Below are 24,807 nucleotides of genomic sequence, written 5' to 3' on the forward strand. Positions count from 1 at the left end.
AGGTTGGTTTAGTGGGTTGTGTAGGCTTCCTGGTGGAGGGGACTAGTGCCTGTGTTCTGGTGGATGAGGCTGGATCTTGTCTTTCTGGTGGGCAGGTCCCCATCTGGTGGTGTGTTTTGGGGGTGTCTGTGGCCTTATTATGATTTTAGGCAGCCTCTCTGCTAATGGATGTGGCTGTGTTCCTGTCTTGCTAGTTGTTTGGTATAGAGTGTCCAGCAGTGTAGCTTGCTGGTCGTTGAGTGAAGCTGGGTCTTGGTGTTGACATGGAGATCTCTGGGAGATTTTCGCCATTTGATATTATGTGGAGCTGGGAGGTGTCTTTTGGACCAGTGTCCTGAAGTTGGCTCTCTCACCTCAGAGGCACAGCACTGACTTCTGGCTGGAGCACCAAGAGCCTTTCATCCACACGGCTCAGAATAAAAGGGATAAAAAGTAGAAAGAACGAAAGAAAGGAAGGAAGAAGATAAAATAAAATGAAATAAAGTAAGATGTAAGTTATTAAAATAAAGAATAAAATATAATTATTAAGAAAAAAATTTTTTTAAGTAAAAAAAAATGGATGGACAGAACTCTAGGACAAATGGTGAAAGCAAAGCTATACAGACACAATCTCACACAGAATATACATACAAACTCACAAAAAGAGGAAAAGGGGAAAAAATAATATATCTTGTTCTCAAACTCCACCTTGTCAAATTGGGATGATTCGTTGTCTACTCAGTTATTCCACAGATGCAGGTACATCAAGTTGATTGTGGAGATTTAATCCACTGCTCCTGAGCCTGCTGGGAGAGATTTCCCTTTCTCTTCTTTGTTCGCACAGCTCCCAGGGTTCAGTTTTGGATTTGGCCCCGCCTCTATGTGTAGGTCGCCTGAGTGCGTCTGTTGTTCGCTCAGACAGGACGGGGTTAAAGGAGCAGCTGATCTGGGGGCTCTGGCTCACTCAGGCCGGGGGGAGGGAGGGCTACGGATGCGGGGTGAGCCTGCGGCGGCAGAGGCCGGAGTGACATTGCACCAGCCTGAGGCGCACTGGGCGTTCTCCCGGGGAAGTTGTCCCTGGATCACGGGACCCTGTTAGTGGCGGGCTGCACAGGCTCCCGGGAGGGAGGGGAAGTGTGGATAGTGACCTGTGCTTGCACACAGGCTTCTTGGTGGCAGCAGAAGCAGCCTTAGCATCTCATGCCTGTCTCTGGAGCTCCTTTAAGAGGTGGTCTTAATCCCCTCTTCCTAGCGCACCAGGAAACAAAGAGGGAAGAAAAAGTCTCTTGCCTCTTCGGCAGGTGCAGACTTTTTCCCGGACTTCCTTCTGGCTAGCCGTGGTGCACTAACCCCTTCAGGCTGTGTTCGCGCTGCCAACCCCAGTCCTCTCCCTGGGATCGGACTGAAGCCGGAGCCTCAGCTCCCAGGCCCCTCCCGTCCCGGCGGGTGAGCAGACAAGCCTTTCGGGCTGGTGAGTGCCGGTCGGCACTGATCCTCTGTGAGGGAATCTCTTTGCTTTGCCCTCCACACCTCTGTTGCTGTGCTCTCCTCCGTGGCCCTGAAGCCTCCCCACTCTGCCACCCACAGTATCCGCCCGCGAAGGGGCTTCCTAGTGTGTGGAAACCTTTCCTCCTTCACGGCTCCCTCCCACTGGTGCAGGTCCCGTCCCTGTTCTTTTGTCTCTGTTTATTCTTTTTTCTTTTGCCCTACCCAGGAACGTGGGGAGTTTCTTGCCTTTTGGGAGGTCTGAGGTCTTCTGCCAGCATTCAGTGGGTGTTCTGTAGGAGTTGTTCCAAGTGCAGATGTATTTCTGATGTATCTGTGAGGAGGAAGGTGATCTCTGTGTCTTACTCTTCCACCATCTTCCTCCTCTCGAGAAGATGCTTATTTACTTTTATTGGAATTTTATTAGGCCTATAAATTAACTAAGGGAGGATTGGCATCTTTATGATGTTTAGTTGCCCTATCCAATTACAAGGGTCTTTACCTTTGTTCAGGTCTACCATTGAGTCTTTCAGAAACGTTTTAAAGGTTTCCTCATGTTTCTTGCTAAATTTATTCTTAAGTATTTTGTCTTCTTTGTTGCTATGGAAAATAATATTTTTGCTACCATCATATCTTCTAAATTGTTATTGTTTTTACATATGAATGCTGTTGATTTCTGTTCATTAAGTTAATATCCTGCTACTTTACTGAATGTGTTTATTGTTTGAGTTAGTAGGAACATGAGGTGTAGTTTTCCTCCTTTTCTTATTTTTACGCTTCCATTTAATTTCTCTTGTTTAACCACATTGCTTTAGTGAGTGCAGTGTTAAGTGGTATGGAGATAGTAGGCATCCTTATATTATTCCTGATCTTAGAGGAAACACCTCTAGATTTTTTTCATTAATTAACATGCTGACTTTAGGACTGACATCTATATGTTTTATCCTAAGAAAGTATGCATCAATTTCTAATTTTTTGAGTGTTTTTTTTTTAACAGATACAGGTGTTTGATTTTTATCAAAAGCATTTTTAGTCTTTGAGCTAGTTATGCTATTTTTCTCTTCAAGTCTATTAATATGGAATGTTATATTAATGAATTGCCTAATAGTGAGCCAACCTTGCATTCCTGGAACAAATCTGACTCATTCATTGCATATCATTTTCTCAATATGATGTTAGATTTTGTTTACTAATATTTTATTTAGAACTTTTACCTAATTTTTTTTTTTTTTTTTTTGCGTTACACGGGCCTCTCACTGTTGTGGCCTCTCCCGTTGTGGAGCACAGGCTCTGGACGCACAGGCTCAGGAGGCCCAGCCGCTCCACGGCATGTGGGATCTTCCCGGACCGGGGCACGAACCCGTGTCCCCTGAATCGCAGGCGGACTCTCAACCGCTGCGCCACCAGGGAAGCCCTACCTAATTATTTTTAAGCAATACTCTAAAAATCTTTAATTGTTCTCTTTTTGTATTGTCTTTATCAGGCTTAGCTATCAATGTTATGTTAATGTTATGTAATGCTAATTATGTTTCCCTTCATTTTCAATGCTCTGTATTAATTTTAGAGCATTGGGATTATTCATTTTTCAAATTTTTGTTAGAAATCCTCTTGAAATGCTTTATCTATAGGGTAGTTGTCTCATAATTTTATTTTTTCCCCAAGGAAATTATATATTTTTAAAGAATTTTTTAGCTTTAATCCAATCAACTTTTATAAACTATGTTTCTGTGGAGAATTGCCCATTTTATCTAGATTTTTCAAACCTGTTTACTTAGAAGTCTGTAGAGGATTTATGATTTAAAAAAATTCTTTTGTTTTAATTATTATATTACCCTTGTCACTTAATTTATCTATTTGTACTTTTCTCCTTTTATTGTTAATAAATTAACTAGTTTTATGTGATTTTCTTAGAAATTCAGGGTTTTGATTAATTCGATCTGCTTTATTTTCTTAATCTTTGACATCTGCATTATCTTTATTATTTTTTAATGTGCTTTTAAAGTTTTCTGTGTTATTCGTATTTTAGTTTATGAGATGGAAATTTAATTCATTTTAAAAATTGATTGAAGTGTTCAAGGATTTAGATTTTTTTTTCTAAACTGCTTTAAATGTATCCCATAGATATGTAATGTTTTCATTATTATTTCTTAGAAATCTGTAATATCTTGACAGTGGAAAATTAAAATTGTATTGTGGTTGGATTTCACCTAACAGAGTAGGTGAAAAGATTCCTGGAAAAGTTTGTTGGTATTATTTCACCACTTTCAGAAGAGAAAACTGTGGCTTAAAGGGGTTTGTGTAATTTGCTGTATAACAAGTAAGTTGTTATTGTTCAAATTTGAATCCATTTCTGATTCCACAGCTATGGCTTTTACTTAGGCAGTAATATTGTGAGGTCACAGAGGTACTGAACAGTATGGCATAATCAGGGAACAGTAAGTAGCACAGTGTGACTGAAGTGAAGTTGGCACTTGGTGGTATCATTTCTGGCTTGGGCAAATAGTTCATTGAGATACCATCAACATGAAGCAAAGCACGTTTATGTAAGATGATGGGTAAGTTTGATGAATGTACTAGACAGCTAAATGGACTCTCTGGTAGTGAGGTGAGCATATGGATCTGGAGGTCTGTAGAGTGGTTTGTGCTAGAAATGTGAATTTCGGTGTCATTAGCTTATAGGTGATAATTTAAATAATGGGTTCTGAAAGTGGTAAGAATAATGTGAACACTGAGAAGATCAGAGGGTGTAGGAAACAATGAAATTAAGACTGAGTGGAAAAGAGCCTGAAAAGGAAACAAGAAAAAAAAAGTTAAAATGTTAGGAGAAATTTAGGATATAGTGGCTTATAGGTGCCAAGGGAAGAGTTTCAAGGAAAAGGGAGAGTCATTAGTATTATGTACTCTGGAGAACTAAAGGAAGATAAAAAGTGTTCATTTTACTTAATAATACCTGAAAGGAAAATTTATATCATAAAAAGTGGGTCTTGTGGCATGATGAGTGTTGGGTGAGGAAGAAGCAAATGGAGACAAGAAATCTGGTTATGAAGGGGAAGTATGATAGTGGTAACTAGTGGAAAGTGTGAGGGTGAGGGGGCCTCCTCCCACTCCCTACTTTCCTCCCTCAAGCTCTCCCTTTTACTTCCCCTTATTTATCTCCTTTCTTTCCTTTCTCTTTCTCTCCCTTCCTTCCTTTATTCTAGCCTCTTTCCCCCTTTCTTTTCCTAATATGGCATACTTGAACATGTCATGTTACAGAATGAGAATTTAACTCATGACAACATGACATCTTGTCTTAGATTATGGCTATAAATATGAATAACATAAAGAGATGTTAAAATGTTCAGGTGGTGGATCAGAATGATATTTTTAAGAGTTTCTTGAACATAGGATCATAGTCATACATACCCTTTATGCCTGGAAATAAAACATACTTGTCCAACAAATTTTAACAATCTTTGAAATAATGATGAAAATAATTTCAGCACAATGCTAAAAGCTTTACATATTTTAGTCATTTAAAACCTCATCAGCACCTCTATGCCAGTTTTACAGATGAGGAAACTGAAGGAAGTTAAGTAAACTTGCCAGATGTTGTACACATGCTTTGGCAATATGATTTCAGAGTCTGTGCTCTTAATCATAAGGCTGTATTCCTCTTCACTATACTATAGTACTTATTTTCACTCCTTTAAAAATTAATTAGTAATATTTTTGGTATAATTGTAATTTAGAATTAGAAGTTAGAATATTTTGACATTTTAGGGAAATCTGTTAGCATATAGAATAGTGAAGATTAGCAAAAATTTCTGGAAAAGATATATAGTACAAATATAGGTTGAAATTCCAGTTTTCTGTATTTTAGTTAAAATAGTGAAATGCTTGTGGGAGAAGCTACAATACCTTATCCAGTATGGCACATAGTATTTGAAAAACACAATACTGCTACACAATGGGAGTATATATAAGATAATTAAATAATCCTGGTACCAATAAAAAATTGATACATTCCTTAGTTTGTTAATACCTAATGACCTTATAAATGTCTTTCTTCAGGGAAAAATGCAATTTCCATTGTGAGCTGCCTTTCAGAATTTATGGTAGAACTTCGCTGACGTTGCTACTGATGCCAATGTGGAATAAAGGTCTTTATAATTTAGGAAGTCAAAACGTATAAATGAATTACTGTTAAAAATGATTTAGTTACTATTCTTAAACTTTAAAACACACAATACAAATGCATTTGAATTTTTAGAAAGAACGTTTGAAAATAAAGTAATATCTGTTTATTTTGCCATCATCAATATTTTTGTCTTATTTCATGTTTGGAATTGGCTTTCTTTTCGTGACCTTTGTATTTGATCCCTAATCACAATCTAATAATATTTTGTTGTGAAACTAATTACAGAGTTGTATTTCAACATTATTTGTCTGTGGAAACAAACTAAAATTGACTTTAACATGAAAAAGCTTTTGCTGTTGTAAAAGAAGAAATTAACACAGAGACAGTGGATTAGCTATTTTAACGTCATTGTTCTTCCCCTTAGCTCGCTTTATTGTAATAAGTAATTCATTTGACTTGCCTCCTGGGTCATAAGGTCACTGAGTACATGGATGCATGTCCTGCTCATTGCTGTCTCCTCAGTACCTAGTGCCTGTGTTTGGCACTGGTAGGCATGCTAGTGCTTTTTCTTAACTAACTAAATAGGTAAATAATATATTTGAATAATTTCTCTGAGTTGCAAATGCATCCCTTATGGTAATGTGTTAGTGTGTAGACATTAAGACATTATTAAGTTGTTTTGTTTGCTTGGGTCTCACATGGAAATGTCCTGTTCAATTTAGAAACACTAGCTTTAGATCTCAGATAAAAATCCCTGAAAAATAGTCATAGAATCCTCATTTTCTATCTCATTGCTTTTACTTTCCTTACCCCTTTTTCTTTCCCTCCCTCTACTCTCTTTCTTCCCTTCAACCTGTTCTTATTTTCCCTTTAATGATCCTTTTTTTGTTTTGTTTTGTTTGTTTTCCTTTAGTATCTGGAGTCCATCTTTCTCCAGCCTCTCCTGAGATTGTATTGGACCATGACCACACTTCTCCTTCAGTTGGCTGCCTCTCTTCTGAGCCCATCATTTCATCACCAGAGAATACACATGCAGACAACAGCATTGTCAGTCAAACTTTTCCTAAAGCACAGGTAAAGACGGACATATTTTTATAGGAACTTTGCCTACTTAAAAAAATTGCATACTGATTTAATTAAAGATTTCCTGATTTCCTTTTTTTTCCCCTCCTGTAGATACTCTAACTTTGAGGTTGATATCTAGAATTCTAAAAACTGAATAATATGTTTGTTTTGTGGCACAATTGCAAGGTATTTAAGCAGTGTTAGTTGCCAAAATACTGTTTGAAAACCAAATATGTTTTATTAAAGTTGACTTAGTTTTGCATTGCAGATCATGAACTTCCAAAAGGAAAATAATTACAAAAAAACTATTTCTCTTTTCAGGGAAGCTTACCATATGTTTTCAAGTATTAGAGTGTTCATTTCAATTTTAGAGTAAAACCAAAAACACAGCGGTCATAGCGTTTATTCATTCAAATATTTATCGATTCAGGCCTTGTGCTAGATGCTGGAGTTATTCCAGATTTCCAGAGTGCTGTATACAATCTTGAGTCACTTGTTATCTTTACTAGAAAGTGATGATCAATTAGTGGTTATTGATAAATTTTAAAATCTGATTTATAACTTAGTATATAAATAAATTCTGAGTGTGTGTGTAAATTCAAGAACTGGTATCAGATATGTCTATACTTATTATACACTCTCAAGAAAAAGTTTTAAGTTTTTAATGCTTTGCTTGGAAAATAATAAATGCTTTAAACTCTGAAGTTTACAGAAAATTTTGTTTCTTATTGCAAAGATCAGGTTGTTGTAATAGTTTGAGGTCTTCTGTTGATTTACTTAAAGGGTGAAATAATTTCGGAACCTTTGCTACAACTTAATTTCCAAATGTGGTTTCTGGTGCCCTTTGGATGTTTTCCTTCTTGGTGCAGTGTAAACTTTCCCCTTTTGTGTGTTTTGTTTTGTTTTTTTTTTTAATGTGGTTTAGATTCAGCAATCAACACACACTCATCTGGATATCTCACTTTTTCCATTGGGTTTAACTGAGGAGAAAAGTAATGGAACAATTGCTCTTGTGGATGATTCTGAGGATCCTGGAGCCAATGTATCAAACATACAGCTTCAGCAGAAAATTTCAAGTCTGGAGATGAAACTCAAGGTCTCTGAAGAAGAAAAACAGAGAATTAAAAAGGTATATTTACATTTGCCTAAAAAATAAATGTTTGAATTGCAGATACTGGAAATATAATATAATCCCAACTTCTGATTAAAAATTCAGCAGTGGAAAAGCTATTATGCTGTGTGGCTGTAGGTTTAAATCAGTCATACGAGCTTATCACTTACGAAAGTCTTTGATAAGAAATTTCTAGTTTTAAAGGTGTACTTTTAAAGATATGAACGTCTTGTACTAGATTTTTTTTTTTTTCGCTAATGAATGCTTTCCTTCTGGTTTATTTTTATTTACTTTGAAAGCAGGTAGTATTGTATTTCTTATGTAGGTTAGAAGATTTGTAATATTCGTTTGTCCCTATGAGAAGTCAGATATGATGGGATATTTGACAAGATTACTTAGAAATACAGCTATTTTAGTAAATTATTTATGTGTTCTCATTTCTGTTTCCTACAAATATCTCTATAAAAAGACCTTAGCAAATTTATAGAAAGTATAGGTAGAGGTAGAGTGTTGTTTACAATTAGTTTAGATGCTTTTGTATATTTATTAGCATGAATAATTTTAGTGTTATAGCAGTGTTAGTGTTATATCAGTGTTTGATATTGGTCTGGGAATGAGAGTGAAGCATACATTTTATAATATTGTTGAACTTTGAAAACCATACTTCCGGTGGGTTCTTTCCTTACCAAATATTTTCTAATATGTTCATTGAAAAAACTGAATATATTTTATGCCTTTAAATATTACAAAATTTATGCTTGGACTTTTTTCTTTCAGGATGTGGAATCATTGATGGAAAAACATAGTGTCTTGGAAAAAGATTTCCTTAAAGAAAAAGAGCAAGAGGCCATTTCTTTTCAAGATAGATACAAAGAACTTCAGGTAAAAACAGTGAATTATAAATTTAGTATGTAGGCCTTTTGATGAAGCATGTAATATAACTTCAAAAAGAGCTCAATGAATACTTCATGAGTGAAGCATCAGATACTTGCTTAAATATGTAAAATACTGACTAACGTGTGAAATTAATGATAAATGCCATTTTGAACAGTACGAATCTCTGAGAAGCCATGCAGGTTAGCTGTTTGAGACTCAGTCTGGCGAAAAATATTCTGTTTCTGATGATTTTCTCAATTTGGAAATTAGACATTCCAATTTTTCTTATTGTGATTACATTTGAAAAGAGCTTAGAATCGTATAAACACCAAACTGAGATATTTAACCTTTTTCATAAATTGATGGTAATCAATGTCTCCTCGTCTTCTCCTCGAATTTCCTTAACAAACTTGTTTCTTCTGCAGTCTTCCCCATCCCAGGAAATAGCAGTTCTGTCTTTCCAGTTGCTAAAGCTGAAACCCACATGTATTCCTTTTTGTGCTTACCCCATGTCTGTTCCTTAAGCAAAACCTGTTGGCTCTACCTTCAGAATATCCAGGTTTCGACTGTTTGTCATTATGGTCACTGCTGCCAACCTATTCTAGGCCATCCTTATTTCTCCCTTGGAATACTGAAGGATCTTCTATTCTAATCTTTTTTGTTTTTTTCTTTTCTTCTTTTTTGCGGTACACGGGCCTCTCACTGTTGTGAACTCTCCCGTTGCGGAGCACAGGCTCCAGACGCACAGGCTCGGCGGCCATGGCTCACGGGCCCAGCTGCTCTGCAGCATGTGGGATCATCCCAGACCGGGGCACGAACCCGTGTCCCCTGCATCGGCAGGCGGACTCTCAACCACTGTGCCACCAGGGAAGCCCCCTTCTATTCTAATCTTTTTGCTTCTGTCATTGCCCACTTACAGACCATTCTCCACATGGCAGCCACTGTGATCTGTTTAATAGTTAAAGCTGCTCATGTCATTTCTCTGCTCGGAAACCTTCAGTGGCTTCTCACCTCACCCAAACTAAAAGTCAAGTAAGTCCTTAAAATGGTTTGCAAGGCCCTCCATTTTTTTGTGTCCCTTCTCCCTGTCTTTTCCCTGACTCTTTCTCTTCAGTCATTTTGCTTTAACCCTATGTCTAGAGCACTCGTCCCTCAATTTTCTGCATTGTTTACTTTTTTATATCATTCAGGTCTCCGTGCAAATATCAGCTTATCAAGGGAGACCTTTCCAAACAATGCTGACATCCCCTACCAGCCTTCCCATATTCTGCTTTATTTTTCTCCATAGCACTTTTCACATCTGACAAACCATGTATTTACTTGTTTATTGTCTAGATTGTTTAAATAGTCTCCTAAGTGGCCTTCTAGCTTCTACCTGTGCTCTTCTCCCTTAATGAGTCTTTATTTCAGCAGGTGGAGTAGTGTTTTTTTAAAATGTGAGTCAAATCATTTCCCAACCTCAATTATCATTCTCCTTTCAGTGTAAATCTTCTGGCTTCTCCAACTTTTCCAGTTCGCCCCCAGCTATTTACTTAAACTGAATTCATAGTAAGGTCCAGGCGAATGTGTGAGTCTGTGTTACTGAGGGCATTCCTTGCCTGTTGGAGTGGTGAGTGGAGGGAAACAGTTTGTGATTCATTCAGTTTCTCTGACTGGAATGCTCTTCCTGCAGATATCTGCATGGCTTTGTTTAAAAAATGTAAAACTTGAAAACAAGGAAAAGGGTGAGCAGTATGTTCTTTCAGTGTCCTATGAGGGCATTACTTACTAGACCTACTCAAGGATTATTTAAAAGAATGTAGTACTCACTGTGAATGTGACTCACTGTTTACTATTGATTGAAAGTCTCAGTTGTATTGACATTACACGTTAATTAATTTTTTTCACAGAAGAGGTGCAAATAATGTCTCTCTGTTAGAATTTCAAAGAATAGTGTTTATTGCCCTGTAGGACATTCATTAGACGTTATCTCCACCTAGCACTCTTGCTTGGTCTAACACTCCATTATTTAAATTTTCTATTCGTATGCCTATTCAAATGCTCTTTGAACCAGTCTTAACATCTGATTCCTTCTGTTAACATAAATGATTCTTTTATTAATAAAGAGTAGTATAAGTCTTTGATGTGTTTCATTTATATTTATATGAGTCACATTTTAACTTTTTGAAAATTATACTTTTTAACAACTCTCAGTGAACCCTAGTTTCGTTGCTCAAATGCTACCTTCTTGTGGAAGCTTTCTTTGACTATGTTATAGAAAATAAGAACCTGTGTACATGCTCAGCATTCCCTAGCCCCCTTTCTTTGCTTTTTTTCCCCCCTCCTCATAGCAATTGTTATTTTATTTTGATTTGTTTATTTGTTCTTTTACCCTCACTAGAGTGTAAGCTCCATGAGATTGGGAACTTTCCAGTGCCTAGAGCAATACTTGGCATGTAATGTGGGCTCAATTAATACTCTTGAATTAATGAATGAATTCACTAATATAATGCACCCTGCTGCCCAAGGGCTAATTACTTTGTGTACAGCCACATTTATAGCCCTATACTTGGAATTCGGGTGCTTATTGGAAGGTTCAGTACTGATTACTGGAACTTTGTGTTGTCTTCTCTCTACATTGAGTGACTTATTCTGGGCCCGTTAGTAAGACAGATACCTTTGCAAATTCGGTTTCTCAATCTGTTAATGGGAACAATAACATACCTGAGAGACCATCTAACACCTGGTATACAACACTTTGAGCTTTCCATAGTGAAAACCAATATAAACACCTAGTGACATTATCATTGTTGTCTTATTGCTTTTACTATTAATAGTGGTAATCTAAGAGTAACAACTTGAGTCTTCAAAACTAATATTCAATTTAAAAAATACTTTCCTTTTACTAGAAACAGTACGTCTCAAGAAAACATTTTTTAGGTGATTTTACTTCAGTACCAAAAAGGACCTGTCTCCTTTTTATACTATGTGGAAAAAAAGAGTAAACTAACTTAGGGAGTATTTTATCACCTTGGCTAAATAAGTGATAGAAAAGTGTACTAGGAGGTCTAATAGTCAAATTGAACTCAAAGGCAGGCACACTGTTTAGTTTCTATGTCCCTGCTGGGTGAGGGTAGAAGTCTGGGTTTAGCATTTTGGCCTTTGCTCATAGAGCTGGAGATGGGATCACATTTTTTTTTCCGTGGGGTTTGGCTCTCATAGAGCACTTATTATCTACCAGTTATCTGTTCTGCTAGGTTGCCCCCTTTGTGGACCTTTGGGTGGAGAGGGATAGCTTTTCTTGGGGCTGTTTGTGTTTGTGCCCATTGGCATTTCCTGGTTGCTGGTCATTCCAGTACCCAGTTTGGGATATAGGCGGCTAAAAGAAAACTCACAAAATTTGCTGTTGTGTCATTCCTTGGTTCCTCAAGTCCCCAGGTGGTCTGCTTTCTTGTCCCCCTTTGCAGTCTTCTTCATGTGTTTTAAAGATAATGTCCAGGTCTTTTAGCTGTACTTCTTGAGAAAAATAGGAAGGAATGCATCTATTTCATCTTAGTCTAGAAGTGAAATAAAAAGGAACAGTTTAAATATTCTTTATTGTAGCTACAGCAGAAAATTAATTCAACCTTAAAATACATTAATCTAAAGCAGGTATTTTGAGTAAAGTTTTTAAGGCAAACAGCTTAAGTAATCAACTCATAGAGTCCTTGTAGCTAGAAGAGGGGAAAATAAAAATATGCATAATTCAGTTTGTGAGATAATCCATAAATCTCTATATCTGCTTTATACTTACCAAGTTTGTGCATAAATAGGTATATGTGTTAGACTTTCTGGAAATGTATTTTTAATAAATATATTTAAATTGTATTGTACCTACCTGATCATTAAGAATTTAGAAAATCTTGACCTTCACTGTTTGACCTACTTTATGTAATTCATTTCTTTCTGGGAATATAGCCTTTTTTAAAAACTGGTACAAAGTTGGTTCTATCTAATAATTTCTTAGGAATAGGAGATGTGATTAAATTTGTGAGTATCAAAGGAGGCCACTCTGTGCTAAATATATGTAGGATGAAATTTTAGCAAAAGTGAGTTTTTAAATCATGAAAATATATATAAAATTTCTTGCTTGAATTATGGTCTGCAAGTCATCCCTCAGATATTTGAAAGTTAATATATTTATCATGTATTTTCTGTAGACTATGGCAGTCTACATATTTTTTATATTAAGGCATATATAGCATACAGGTCTTCTAAATATTTGTGGAGCTTAATGAAATAGAAAAAGTTTTCTTTTCTGCTAGTTTTGATGACAGGGATAATATATTGGTGCCTGCCTCTCTATGGTTTCCTAAATAAAGCAAAATATCCAGGAGTACAAAAGATAGTCCTGGTAAGACTGGATTAAATTGACTGAGAAGCCTTTCTCCTTAAAAAAATATTAGTATGCTTGTATATTTATAAGAATAATAGGTTTATTGTGGAAAAGGTGGACAATACAGAGAAAAAAAAAGCAAACAAAATTCATACCTATTCATCACCATGAAAAATCCAAGTATTTTCACGTGATATCAAAATATAGTGCTTGCATTTTCAATTTTGTAAAGAAATCTATCTCCGCTTAGACCAGTGTTGGGTGTGCTTTTGTCAATATTTTAATCTGACACAAGATGGAGTAATTAATAAATGGAATGTTTGTAAAACCCTTAAAACTTTTTTTAAAGAGCAACATTAACTATTACAGAGAATTCTAACAGTGTGGTTTTATGTGATACGGTCTAATTACCAGGTTAGGTGGAAGGGTGTGAATGTGCCCATAACAGAAGGAAATAAGGATTACTTATTGAACTCTGCAGTACAGTGGGGGTATGCACTACCTCTCCTTTCCTGTGCTATCCAGGGTGTGAGCCTAAGCAGAGGAAGAAAAGTGAATCATGCTCCATGTGTCAATGGTAGCTATTTAAAGGACTTTTCATGAAACATGAATAGAGAGCTCATCTTAGTACAACTTGGATTCCAGTCTCTTTTGTCTTTTGTCTCTGACTCTCATAGCAAGTATATCCACACCTGTGATGAGCACTGAAGAGACTTGGAAGGTTCTCAGACTGTACATTTCATACTGTGACCACATTTTAACAAGTTTAATTAATAGATGCAGCTGATTGTTAAATTATCATCTCTGATAGTTGTTGGTATTGGTAGCTATGGCTAGTTTTGGGAATTTCCTGTACAAACTTTTTAAAGGTTGGGTCTGTGCTTCCAAATGCCATTTCCTATTGAAATGTCTCTTAGTTATGTTGATTATTTAGTTTGAGAATTTAACTTAAAAAAAGTGATGTGAAAACACAGTGTTTCAGAGGACTTTAAATTGATCTCATAAATGGATTTATACTGCTTCAGAGTATTATCTGTGTTCTGTTGCCGATTTCAAAGGTTACATTACGTCATTTTGAATAGATCCTATTCTCAATATTTTTGTGTGTTTTAAAGTGAATACTAGTCAGGTGTTGGAAAGTTGGGCCCTTAGCCAGAGACTACTGTGGTAATTATGCTTTATGGCATTAGAGCCATGGCTTGATACCTTGAGCATTTAACTTGATAACCTGGTATGTGAGCAGTTAATCAGTTCTGCATAGGTAACCCAAAATGCAGTTGAAGTCCAGCTTAGTCGTAGAGAATACTGAAAGAAATACAAATTACGCATAGCTTGAAGATATCCTGTTTATTCACTTGTCTTTAAAAATGATTATCCAGGGGCTTCCCTGGTGGCGCAGTGGTTGCGCGTCCGCCTGCCGATGCAGGGGAACCGGGTTCGTGCCGGCCTGCCCGGCCGGAGCCTGTCCCCCGCAAGGGGAGGGGCCACAACAGAGGGAGGCCCACATACCAAAAAAAAAAAAAAAAAAAAATGATTATCCATATTCTGAGAAAGGGGGGAAAATGAAAGGAAAATAAAGATTTTATGTTTTGGTTTCAAAACTTACGTGGAAGAAGTCCCTGTAGATGTGGTGGAAATAGCAAGAGAAGTAGAATTAGAAGAAGAGCCTGAAGATGTGACTGAGTTGTTGCAATCTCATAATAAAACTTGAAAGGATGAGGTGTTGCTTCTTTTGGTTTAGCAAAGAAAGTGGTTTCTTGAGATGGAATCTGCTCCTGGTGAAGATGCTGTGAAGATTGTTGAATGACAACAGCAGATTTAGAATGTTACATAAACTGAGTTGGTAAAGTAACAGCAGGGTTTGAGAGGACTGACTCTCAATTTTGGAAGATGTTCTACTGTGGGTCAAATGTTATCAAACAGCATTGCATGCTACAGAGAAATCATTTGTGAAAGGAAGAGTCAGTCTTTGTGGCATACCTCACTGCTGCTTTATTTCAAGAAACTGCCACGGCCGCCCCAGCCTCAGCAAGCACCACCCTGATCAGTCAACAGCCATAAACACTGAGGCAAGAGCCTCCACCAGCCAAAAGGTTAGGACTCACTGAAGACTCAGATGATGGCTAGTATTGTGGGTTTGGAATCAAACCCACAGCATCTCCGAGACATGCCTGTATACAGATGGTAGTGTACTAAATAAATGCACTTTTGTTATTTATTTAAAAAATTCACCTCCCCCCTTCCTTTCTGAAGCATGTTTCTTGGAGGCCCTTCCATAGTGGTTCATTAAGAGATTCCTTATTCTTTTTTCTTTTTATGGGTATCTAAATATATTATTCCATTTTCTTTTATTATAAAGTATTGCTTAATTTCATCTACTCTTCTTTTAATTTCTTATTCTTTAAAGTCAAATAATTTTACTGTAATATGTCCTGGTATTGGTCATTCTAGGTTGATTTCCCTAGATTTCCAATGTGTCCTTTAATATACATATATAGTTTCAATTCCTCCTTCTAAATGTCAAGGAGTTTTTTTTTTTTTTTTAAATGACTATGAATTAATCATTGTTAAAGCTAGGTGACCGTTTTAAAATTTTATTTATTTATTTATTTATTGATGGCTGTGTTGGGTCTTCGTTTCTGTGCGAGGGCTTTCTCTAGTTGCGGCACGCAGGGGCCACTCTTCATCGTGGTGCGCGGGCCTCTCACTATCGCGGACTCTTGTTGCGGAGCACAGGCTCCAGACCCACAGGCTCCAGACGCGCAGGCTCAGCGGCCGTGGCTCACAGGCCTAGCCGCTCCGCGGCATGTGGGATCTTCCCAGACTGGGGCACGAACCCGTGTCCCCTGCATCGGCAGGCGGATTCTCAACCACTGCACCACCAGGGAAGCCCTACTTTATCACTTTCATAATGTCTTTTAACTCACTTTGAAATACAAGGGTAGAATTTAAAACTTCTTTTTAAAATATATATTTCTGCTGTGCTTTTATTTTATGTAGGGCTGTCATACTGTTCTATCTATTTATCTATCTATATAAAACATTGCATAGCATTTGACATAATTTTCTGTTATTTCTTTTTTTTTTTTTTTTTTTTTTTGAGGTATGTGGGCCTCTCACTTTTGTGGCCTCTCCCGTTGCGGAGCACAGGCTCCGGGCGCGCAGATTCAGCGGCGATGGCTCATAGGCCCAGCCGCTCCGCGGCATGTGGGATCTTCCCGGACCGGGGCACGAACCCGTGTCCCCTGCATCGGCAGGCGGACTCTCAACCACTGTGCCACCAGGGAAGCCCCTGTTATTTGTCTTTATGTGAAATTAGTTTTCTTGATCTTTTTAACTGGAGGAGTGATTTAAGGCAGTTTTTTCCCCCCTCATGATTGTATAGTGCTCTAATGTTTCTGTCAGATTAAAAGGATGTGGCAACATTTGTAGATTTTCTGACTCTGTTCCCTTCTTTCCCTTTGACTTGATCTTCTTTTCCTTCCTTGTTTTGTTGTCTCTGGCTTGGTCAGTTTGGAGTCTGTTCTCAGCTTTTTCCCCTCATTGTGGGGCTTTCTCTTGCAAGTATTTAGAGTTTATTGGACCCAGTGTATCCTGGGCCATTGATACCTTACTGAGGACCACTTGTACTTATTGAAATGTTAGGCTCCTCTGTCTTACTTGCTGTCCTCATATTGGCCTGCTGACCTCTCTGGTGAGTATCTGTTAGCTGTTTTGGAGTTCTCATGTCTGTCTCAAACACTGTTGCTTTCATCTTTCCTCTTGCCCAGATTCTGATGCCTTGCAGGTCTTGAGACTTCTTGGTTTATTTTTACTTGCTTATATTCTGGCATTCACAGAGATATTGTGACATGTATTTTTGTGATAGATAATGAATATGAGCTTTTGGTCCTACTTTTTTAGGTGCTCTATGTGTTTTTGTGAGGGAATTTTGAGAGATCTGAAAACTGTACCATCATTACTGCCATATTCCCAGTATTCTCTCACCGTTAATTGTTATTAAAGGGAATTATCTGGGATAGCAAAGGTTAAACATATGCTTTCCCCAAGGATATTTACCTCTTTATGGAATTAGTACTAGATTGTAGGGAGCTGTAGGTCTCAATATTGCTTAATAAAATGTGAGGGTAAAGACCGTGTCTTATTCATTTTTACATACTATTGCTTGGTACCTGTGAAAATTGTGGAAATGAAGAAGAAAAAGTCTAGAGAATAAAAAAAAACTACTACTTTATTCTTTGTTTTCATCTTCAGTTATATAGAAAGTCAGTTATATTCCTTTTTCCTGATTGTCACTGAATTTCGCATGCTTCATTCCATTTTTTCAAGGGAAGTAAAAAAACTTTAAACAACTAATTTGAGGAGGAGGGTGTTTACAAGAGTATCTAAATGGCTGCTACTCATTTGATTTTTTTGTCTTACAACATATAACTTGTATTAGTACCTTTTTACCTGTATCTGTAGATATAGGTCACCAACATCATGATTGATGTTCCTAATAAGGACCTTAAGTCATTCCCTCCCCCCTGCAAAATATTAATTATCTTGAGAATAAACGCATAAGTTTTATACTGTTTCTCCTCGTTCATTATCTTTATTCCCTAACTTAGGTGTTATAACCTTTCCCTAACTTAGGAGTTAGCAGCTTTTTCTTTTAAATGAGGGTCATTTTTAGCAAATAAAAATGATATACTTTTCCAAAATGAAAACAGCTTAAACTCTTGTTTATAAAAACACTAGATTTTTGGATACAGTTTAACAATAACAATACTGTAAACATTTTAGGAAAGCAACCCCCCCATTTTATTATCCAAATATGCAGTTTTTAGAAAATCAAAAACATTGTTTTTAGTTCTACCAGTGGGAAAAATGTATACTTAACAATTGGATTATTTGTTCCTAAGTAACAGTAGTAATGAGAAAATTGACCGTTTCAAAGAATGCCAAAATTGGGGACATTATTGAGAATTGACAATGTAGGTATACCTTTTGGAAATTTCATGCTGGTTCATATTCTGAAGGTATTATGTGATTTTTATCATTCCTGTTCTAATAATTCAGAAAATCAAGTTCTTTTATTTATCGAAACTAAATTGAATAATTTTGAAGTCATTAGAAGAATACCATCTTCAGTTCTACAGGCTAATTGACCGTTGTGAAAATGTTTTTCCTCTCTTATACAATAAGGGAAAGTTAGAATGTTTGCTAGTACCGTCACAAATTTAAGATAACATAGATTTTTAAAGATACACCATCAATTTGATAATAGATTTTTAGGGGACAGAAAAGATAACATTTCCTAATTCTAGAAATCTTAAAGTGTGATGAAATATGCATCTTAGATTTGATTCAATATGTAAAATGACTTTTTTGTGTTCCAAATAAGTTTCAACATATTTAGAAATTTTAAGTAGTTTAGTTAGAAATGTAAAATATTTAAAAAACAAAAAAATCAAGTAAACTGTTTTGGCTAGCTTAAACGAACCTTCAAATATTATAGCAAATAGAAAATAAAGGGTTTTTAACCTGCTTTTAAATTTAAAAATAGTTTTCTCAATTTAAATGAATTACCTTCATTAAAGAGGAGATTTTCTGCAAAAAAAAAAAAAATTTGTACAAAAAACTGGATTGAGTCTACCTTAAACTTAGGTACCTAAATTCTCATAATATGATTCTGCATAAAATTTCTTCAGCAAGCATGTATTATTGGGTGGCCCAAAAGTTCGTTTGGGTTTTTCTGTAACGTTAATAACGCATACAGAAAAACCCGAACAAACTTTTGGGCCACCCGATACTTTTATATATTCATTTGGTCTTAAAAGTTTTACTCATTTTTAATTGTGAGTGATTGAAGGCTGAATGCTAATTTCAGAGCCATAATTTCTTTTAAAGTTAGATAGTACATGACCCCTTGTGAGCTATACTAATGCAAAGGTTTATATGAACCCATTTCAGAGATGGTATAGAATTGTCATTATGATTCTTATTCTGTGACGTTGAATTTGATCTTTAACTTGTCTTATACATTTAAATAACTTTTAAAATTGTCTTTTCAGGATCATGTAATTTGGTAAAATATAATTTTAATGTTTATTTATAGTAATCCCATTTACTATTAGGATGTTTGTAAGCACATTTGTCACATTAGGAGTGCATGTTTAACTTCTTTACTAGATTGTAAATCGTCCAAGGAGAATTCTTAGAGTGCACACAGATTTTTTGTACCCAGTAAATGTTTTTGAGCAGTGCTTAGTGATAGATTTTTGTGTGTGTGCATGTAATGGTATTGCCAAAAAATAGGAAAACATGGTCTTATAATGTGGCTAAGCCTCATTCTCATCCAGTGGTGAGGCAAACCTGTTATTTTTGAATACTCTAGTTTACGATCTCAAGGGATGTATTTACTGTATTTTCCTACTTATCTGAGGTCAAACTCTGACCTCAACCATTCTAGAACAAAGCCACAGACCTCACCAGTAAATGAAAAGACTGGTTTGAAGCAAATTCTTTAAAAATCCATGTATAATACTTTATTTGGTAGGTAAGTCATGGTGCCTTTTTCTCTCTCAACCGGATAGTTGAGTATAAAGTAATGGAGAAAAGATGCATTTACACTCACAGCAGCCAGAAATGAATGTTGAAGGAGAAGACACACCCCAATTGAAGCAGGATTAGGTGGCTCCCAGGGTCTATATGTTTTCTATGTATTTCTTTAATGATCTTAAAAGTTTAGACTTTTCTCAGGCAGAAACATTTAATGTGGAAAGAGGTGACTAAGGCAAATTTGCTACATGTTAATAGATAAGAATTGCTATGAAGAGCTCTATCTCCTTTTCTCTTTGAGTGTTTACTTTCTGAGAAGGGTGTGTGTCTTTACGTATTCTATCTGAAGGAGGAAAGATATTGTGATTTTGAAAGGAATTTACTATCTAAAACCCTTTAACGATACAGAGAATAGTGGCCACAATCTGAAACTTTGGAAAGATAAGTATGTAGAATAAATGCTTTCTGAGCATTTTGTGATTTGGTTTAACTTGTTCATTCCTACTTCATCTTCTTGATTTAGCTCAACGGAAAGGCCACTTCTTTAGATAACCTTTTTCTGATTTCTCTGGCTAAAGTAGTTTCTGCTCCCCCTAACCCACTATTATTTTATTTTCCTCAAAGTACTTAGCAGAATCTTGTTTATGTATTTATTGTTTGACTATTCCTCCTTTTTCTCAGAATGTAAGTTCCTGTAAGGGGAGACATTATCTGTCTTTTTAAATTATTATATTATCAGTTCCTGGAATAGTGCTTGGCACATAAAAAAATGTAGGTTGGTTGGTTGGTTGACTGAAATGGTTGGTGGCTTGTGCAGTACTATGGATTTAATGAGTCTCCACTTCCCGCATGCTCAAATTCATATGTTGAAGCCCTAACCCCCAATGTGATGGTATTTAGAGACGGTGCCTTTGGGAGATCCTTAGGTTTCAATGAGGTCGTAAGGGTGGAGCCCTCATGAAGGCATTAGTGCTCTTATAAGAGACATCAGAAAGCTAGGTCACTCTCTTCCCCTTGGCATGTGAGGACACAGCTAGAAGGCAGCTTTCTCTAAGCTATATGCTGGAGAGAAAGCTCTCTCTAGAAACCATTCATACTGGCACCTTTATCTTGGATTTCTAGCCTACAGAACTGTGAGGAAATAAACGTCTGTTGTTTAAGCCACCGAGCCTATGATATTTTGTCATGATAGCCTGAGCAGACTAAGACATGGAGTTTATAGGTGTTTTGTAATTAACGCTATAGTGTACTTCATTCATCATCCATTTAATGTTCCCTGTTGTGAGCCATCTCTATGCTAAAATTAAGTTGGATTCAATTTTTAAAAAGATAAAAGTAAAGTACTTTAAATTTCATATTAAAAAGCTACTTAAGGAATTTATGGTTTTTGAAGGAGGTTTTTGTGATAAAAGTATTAGGAAATGTATATTTTCTTTTGAGCCTAACACCTATAATTATCCTTGTATTCTATTAAATAACATCTTATAAGAAAATCTTTGGTGTCAGCTGTAGATACAGAGTAGAGAGCATTTTAATAATGAAAAATAAATATAAATATGCTTCCTACTCCATCTGCTTCTAAAATTACAGACTAGGTGCCAGGGAGTTTCACAAGTTATGGCAGTGTCTGAAATCACAGAACAGCACGAAACCTCCAGAATCTGAAAAATGCAGCCTTCATGGCAAACACTAACCTGCTCTTTACTGCATAGGAATTATGGATGTGGCAACAGCTCAGGTCCTGCTTCTGCTTTAAGACTTCACCAAGGAAGGACCTCATACATTTTTAAAATCATTGTCCCCTCTTATGCTTTCAACTTCATGAGACTTTTTCCTCCTATCATTTCAGACTTGTTCCCCACTTGGCTTTTGAACTCTCCCCTATTTTGTTATAGTTTCTTTTACACAAGTAATACGCTTCCCAGATAGTTTCTTATCTTTTTTTTTAAATACGTGTACATTTTATATGTGTCTAAGTATACTTTTTCTGCCTTCCTTATTATTTCTTCCATCTTATAAATTTTCTTCTGCTCTTTTTCTTAAAACATAATTTTTCTAGCAACACAGTCTAGTACAATAAAAAATTCTAATGTAGAAATCTGTAACTCTGTGAAAGTTGCTTTTAATTTCATACCTTAGAGCTAACAATGTTAAAACAGATACTATCAGTTTGTCTTCTAGAATATTGTATAAATTTACACTTTTACCAAGAAATAATGAGTGCGCCTATTTTGCCACATCCTTGCCTACACTATGTATTACCAGTCGTTTTGCCAATTAGAGAAGTAAGATATATCTCTTGCTTTTTTAATTTTCATTTTCTTATTAGTATGTATGATTTTTTCCTTATGCTATTGATCATTTTCATTTCATCCCTGAATTTTATGTATTTCTCCTTTGTCCATTAAAAAAATTATGGAAATCTTTATATATGAGGGTTATTTATACTTTGCCATATAGTATGAGGATTATTTACTGTTTGAACATTTAGATATTTAATAGGGCTATGCTTCTTTTTTTTTTTTTTTAGCTAATCTTGCCTATTAATCTTCTAGTTAGATTTTAAAATCATTAAACCAGTTAAATTTAAAAAGAAAACCCTGTTGGGATTTTGATAGAAATTTCATTAAATTTTTAGATTTATCTATGGAAAATTGACATTATTCTGTATATTAAAATCATTCTATTTAGTGGGTATGTTTCTCCATTTATTCCAGACTCCTTAAATATCCCTCAATTGAGTTTTATAGTTTTCTTTTTATAGCTCCTGGACATTTACTGTTAACTTTTTCATAAAAATTGTTGAGTTTTTGTTTGTTTCATGTATAGTAATATACTTGTTATTTAGAATCAGATTTCCTATAATCTCACCATGGCTTTCAGTCTTGAGAGTTAAAAGCCTTTTAGCACCTAGAATTGCTATCGATTTTGCACCTGAATTCAGTGCAACAAGCTAGAATATGTATACTCTCCCAGAAACTGTGTCACACAATGAAGATAGAAATGTAATTTCATTGGGAGAATGAATGAAAGAATAAATGTAAGCAATTGCCATACAGTCTGATGAGGTTTAGAATGGAGATAGTATACTAAGTATGCAAGATCATAAAGGAGAAAAAGTCATTAGAATTTAGATTCAGAAGATTAACAGGTCTTTGTCAGGTCGTCAATAGGGAAGGGAAGTCTTGTAAAGCAGGGGTCCCCAACCCCCGGGGAACTGGGCCGCCCAGCTGGAGGTGAGTGGCTGGCGAGCAAGCGAAGCTTCATCTGTATTCACAGCCGCTCCCCATCGCTCGCATTACCACCTGAGCTCTGCCTCCTGTCAGATCAGCGGCGGCATTAGATTCTCATAGGAGCGCAAACCCTACTGTGAACTGCGCATGCGAGGGATCTAGGTTGCGCGCTCCTTGTGAGAATCTAATGCCTGATGATCTGAGGGGGAGCTGAGGCGGTGATGCTAGCGCTGGGGAGCGGCTGCAAATACAGATCATCATTAGCAGAGAGGTCTGACCGCACAGAGACCACAATAAATCAACTGCTTGCAGACTCGTATCAGAACCCTATCAGTGAGGGGCAAGTGAAAGCAAGCTCAGGGCTCCCACTGATTCTGCACTATGGTGAGTTGTATAATTATTTCATTATATATTACAGTGTAATAATAATGGAAATAAAGTGCACGATAAATGTAATGTGATTGAATCATCCTGAAACCATCCCCTCCCCTGCCACCTCCTGTCCATGGAAAAGTTGTCTTCTACAAAACCGGTCACTGATGCCCAAATGGTTGGGGACTGCTGTTGTAGAGGGAGGGACATCTGCAAAGTCCTGCAGGTATGAAATAACATGACCTGTTTGAAAAATAGGTAGTCCTGGCGTTTCAACAGTGAGGGTATCTGGTTTGGTATATTAGCATAGGATATGAGGGGGAGGTGTTTCAGTAGCAGAATCTGAAAAGGCTGCTGCGGGCTGTCAAAAAGCTTTTGGTAGTTGAGTGGCACTGAACATATTGGTGTTTTGGAAAGATGTTTCTTGTAGTTGATAGGTTTGAGTTGGAGGAAGATGAATGGAATTAGGGAGATCTCTTCAGAAACATTCCGAGAGAAATGTGATGGAGGTCTTACTGAGGTGGAGAAATACAAATAAAGATGGAGAGGAGGGAGAGATATTAGAAGACATTTAGGTGGAAAAATTTAGAGAATTTAACTGTTGGAAGTGAGGAAGAGGAAGGATGGCTTGGTTTTCAAGTTTGCAAAATTCTCTAGGTTCTAATTCATAAACTTTCCTTGTAAAACTTAAAAAATATATATATGGTTCATAAATATTGATGGTTTCATTTACCCTATAGCAAGTCAATAACAACAATGTAATATGAAATTGGTGGGGTCAGGGACTGTTAGAAGTGGACATATACTCTCTATTTGCATTTAATTATTAAATCCTCTTGCTTTTCTTCCTCAATCTCTCAAATCCTTAGTGCTTTTTCCCTCAGTAATGCCATTATGCTCGCCTAGGGAGCAGTCATCTTTGACTTGTATTACTACATGTGATTTTATTTCGCTCCAATTCAATAACCATGCTGACCCAGAATAATTCTTAAGATCTGATCATTTTATCCTCTGTCTTAAAATCCTCCAGTGGTTCTCTGTTTTCCTTCAGTTTAAGGCCAGCCTTTGAAAAACATCAAAAAGTCTCATTTTTCTTACTTGTAAACTAGGAGTAATAATAATAATACTTCCTTTTTGGGTTATTGTGTGGATAAATGTGTTCATGTTCTGAAGTGTTTAAGAACAGTGACTGGCACACAGCACTATATAAATGTTGATTCATGTTATTTTTATTTCTTGTTTAGCATCTTAACTTTCCATCTAGACTGTAAGAACTATGAGGTTTGAGATGAAGTCTGTCTTTCTTTGGTATTACGTTCTGTGTTTAGCACAGAATATAGTGATATTAAGTGCCTAATACATAGTCATTTTATGTATGAATTAATACCATCTGGAAGCATGATAACAAAGCATTCAAAAACTTTAAAGAGCAAAGGTAGAATTGTACTATTTGTTATAATGTAATAGTAGAATAAATGTTCATAGTATCCTGCCTTGCTAAAAAAAGGACCAATTGCATTTAATTGCTTGTGTTGTAAGATAGCAGCTCTGAAATGCTGTTTATTGTTTCAAGAAAGATGTTAGATAAATAGGGAGTAAAATAAAGTGATGGATTACGTGTAAACAGAAAAGGAGAACAATGGCAACATTGGATTATTATCTAAAAGTA

At 36.3% G+C, this 24,807-nt stretch overlaps 1 protein-coding gene across 10 annotated transcripts in view; it reads left to right on the forward strand.

The window, feature by feature from the left end:
- CCDC91 (coiled-coil domain containing 91) overlaps window positions 1-24,807 on the forward strand; it is a 393,065-nt gene that overhangs the window by 129,606 nt on the left and 238,652 nt on the right. For all 10 annotated transcript variants that reach the window (XM_055085536.1, XM_055085539.1, XM_055085537.1 and 7 more), the window contains 3 exons: window positions 6,498-6,658; window positions 7,575-7,778; window positions 8,538-8,642. In XM_055085536.1, coding sequence (XP_054941511.1) covers window positions 6,498-6,658; window positions 7,575-7,778; window positions 8,538-8,642 — 470 coding nt within the window. The remainder of the gene's footprint in view (window positions 1-6,497; window positions 6,659-7,574; window positions 7,779-8,537; window positions 8,643-24,807) is intronic.

Source organism: Physeter macrocephalus, chromosome 6 (assembly GCF_002837175.3).
Source record: "Physeter macrocephalus isolate SW-GA chromosome 6, ASM283717v5, whole genome shotgun sequence".
In the NCBI taxonomy this organism is placed as follows: domain Eukaryota; kingdom Metazoa; phylum Chordata; class Mammalia; order Artiodactyla; family Physeteridae; genus Physeter; species Physeter macrocephalus.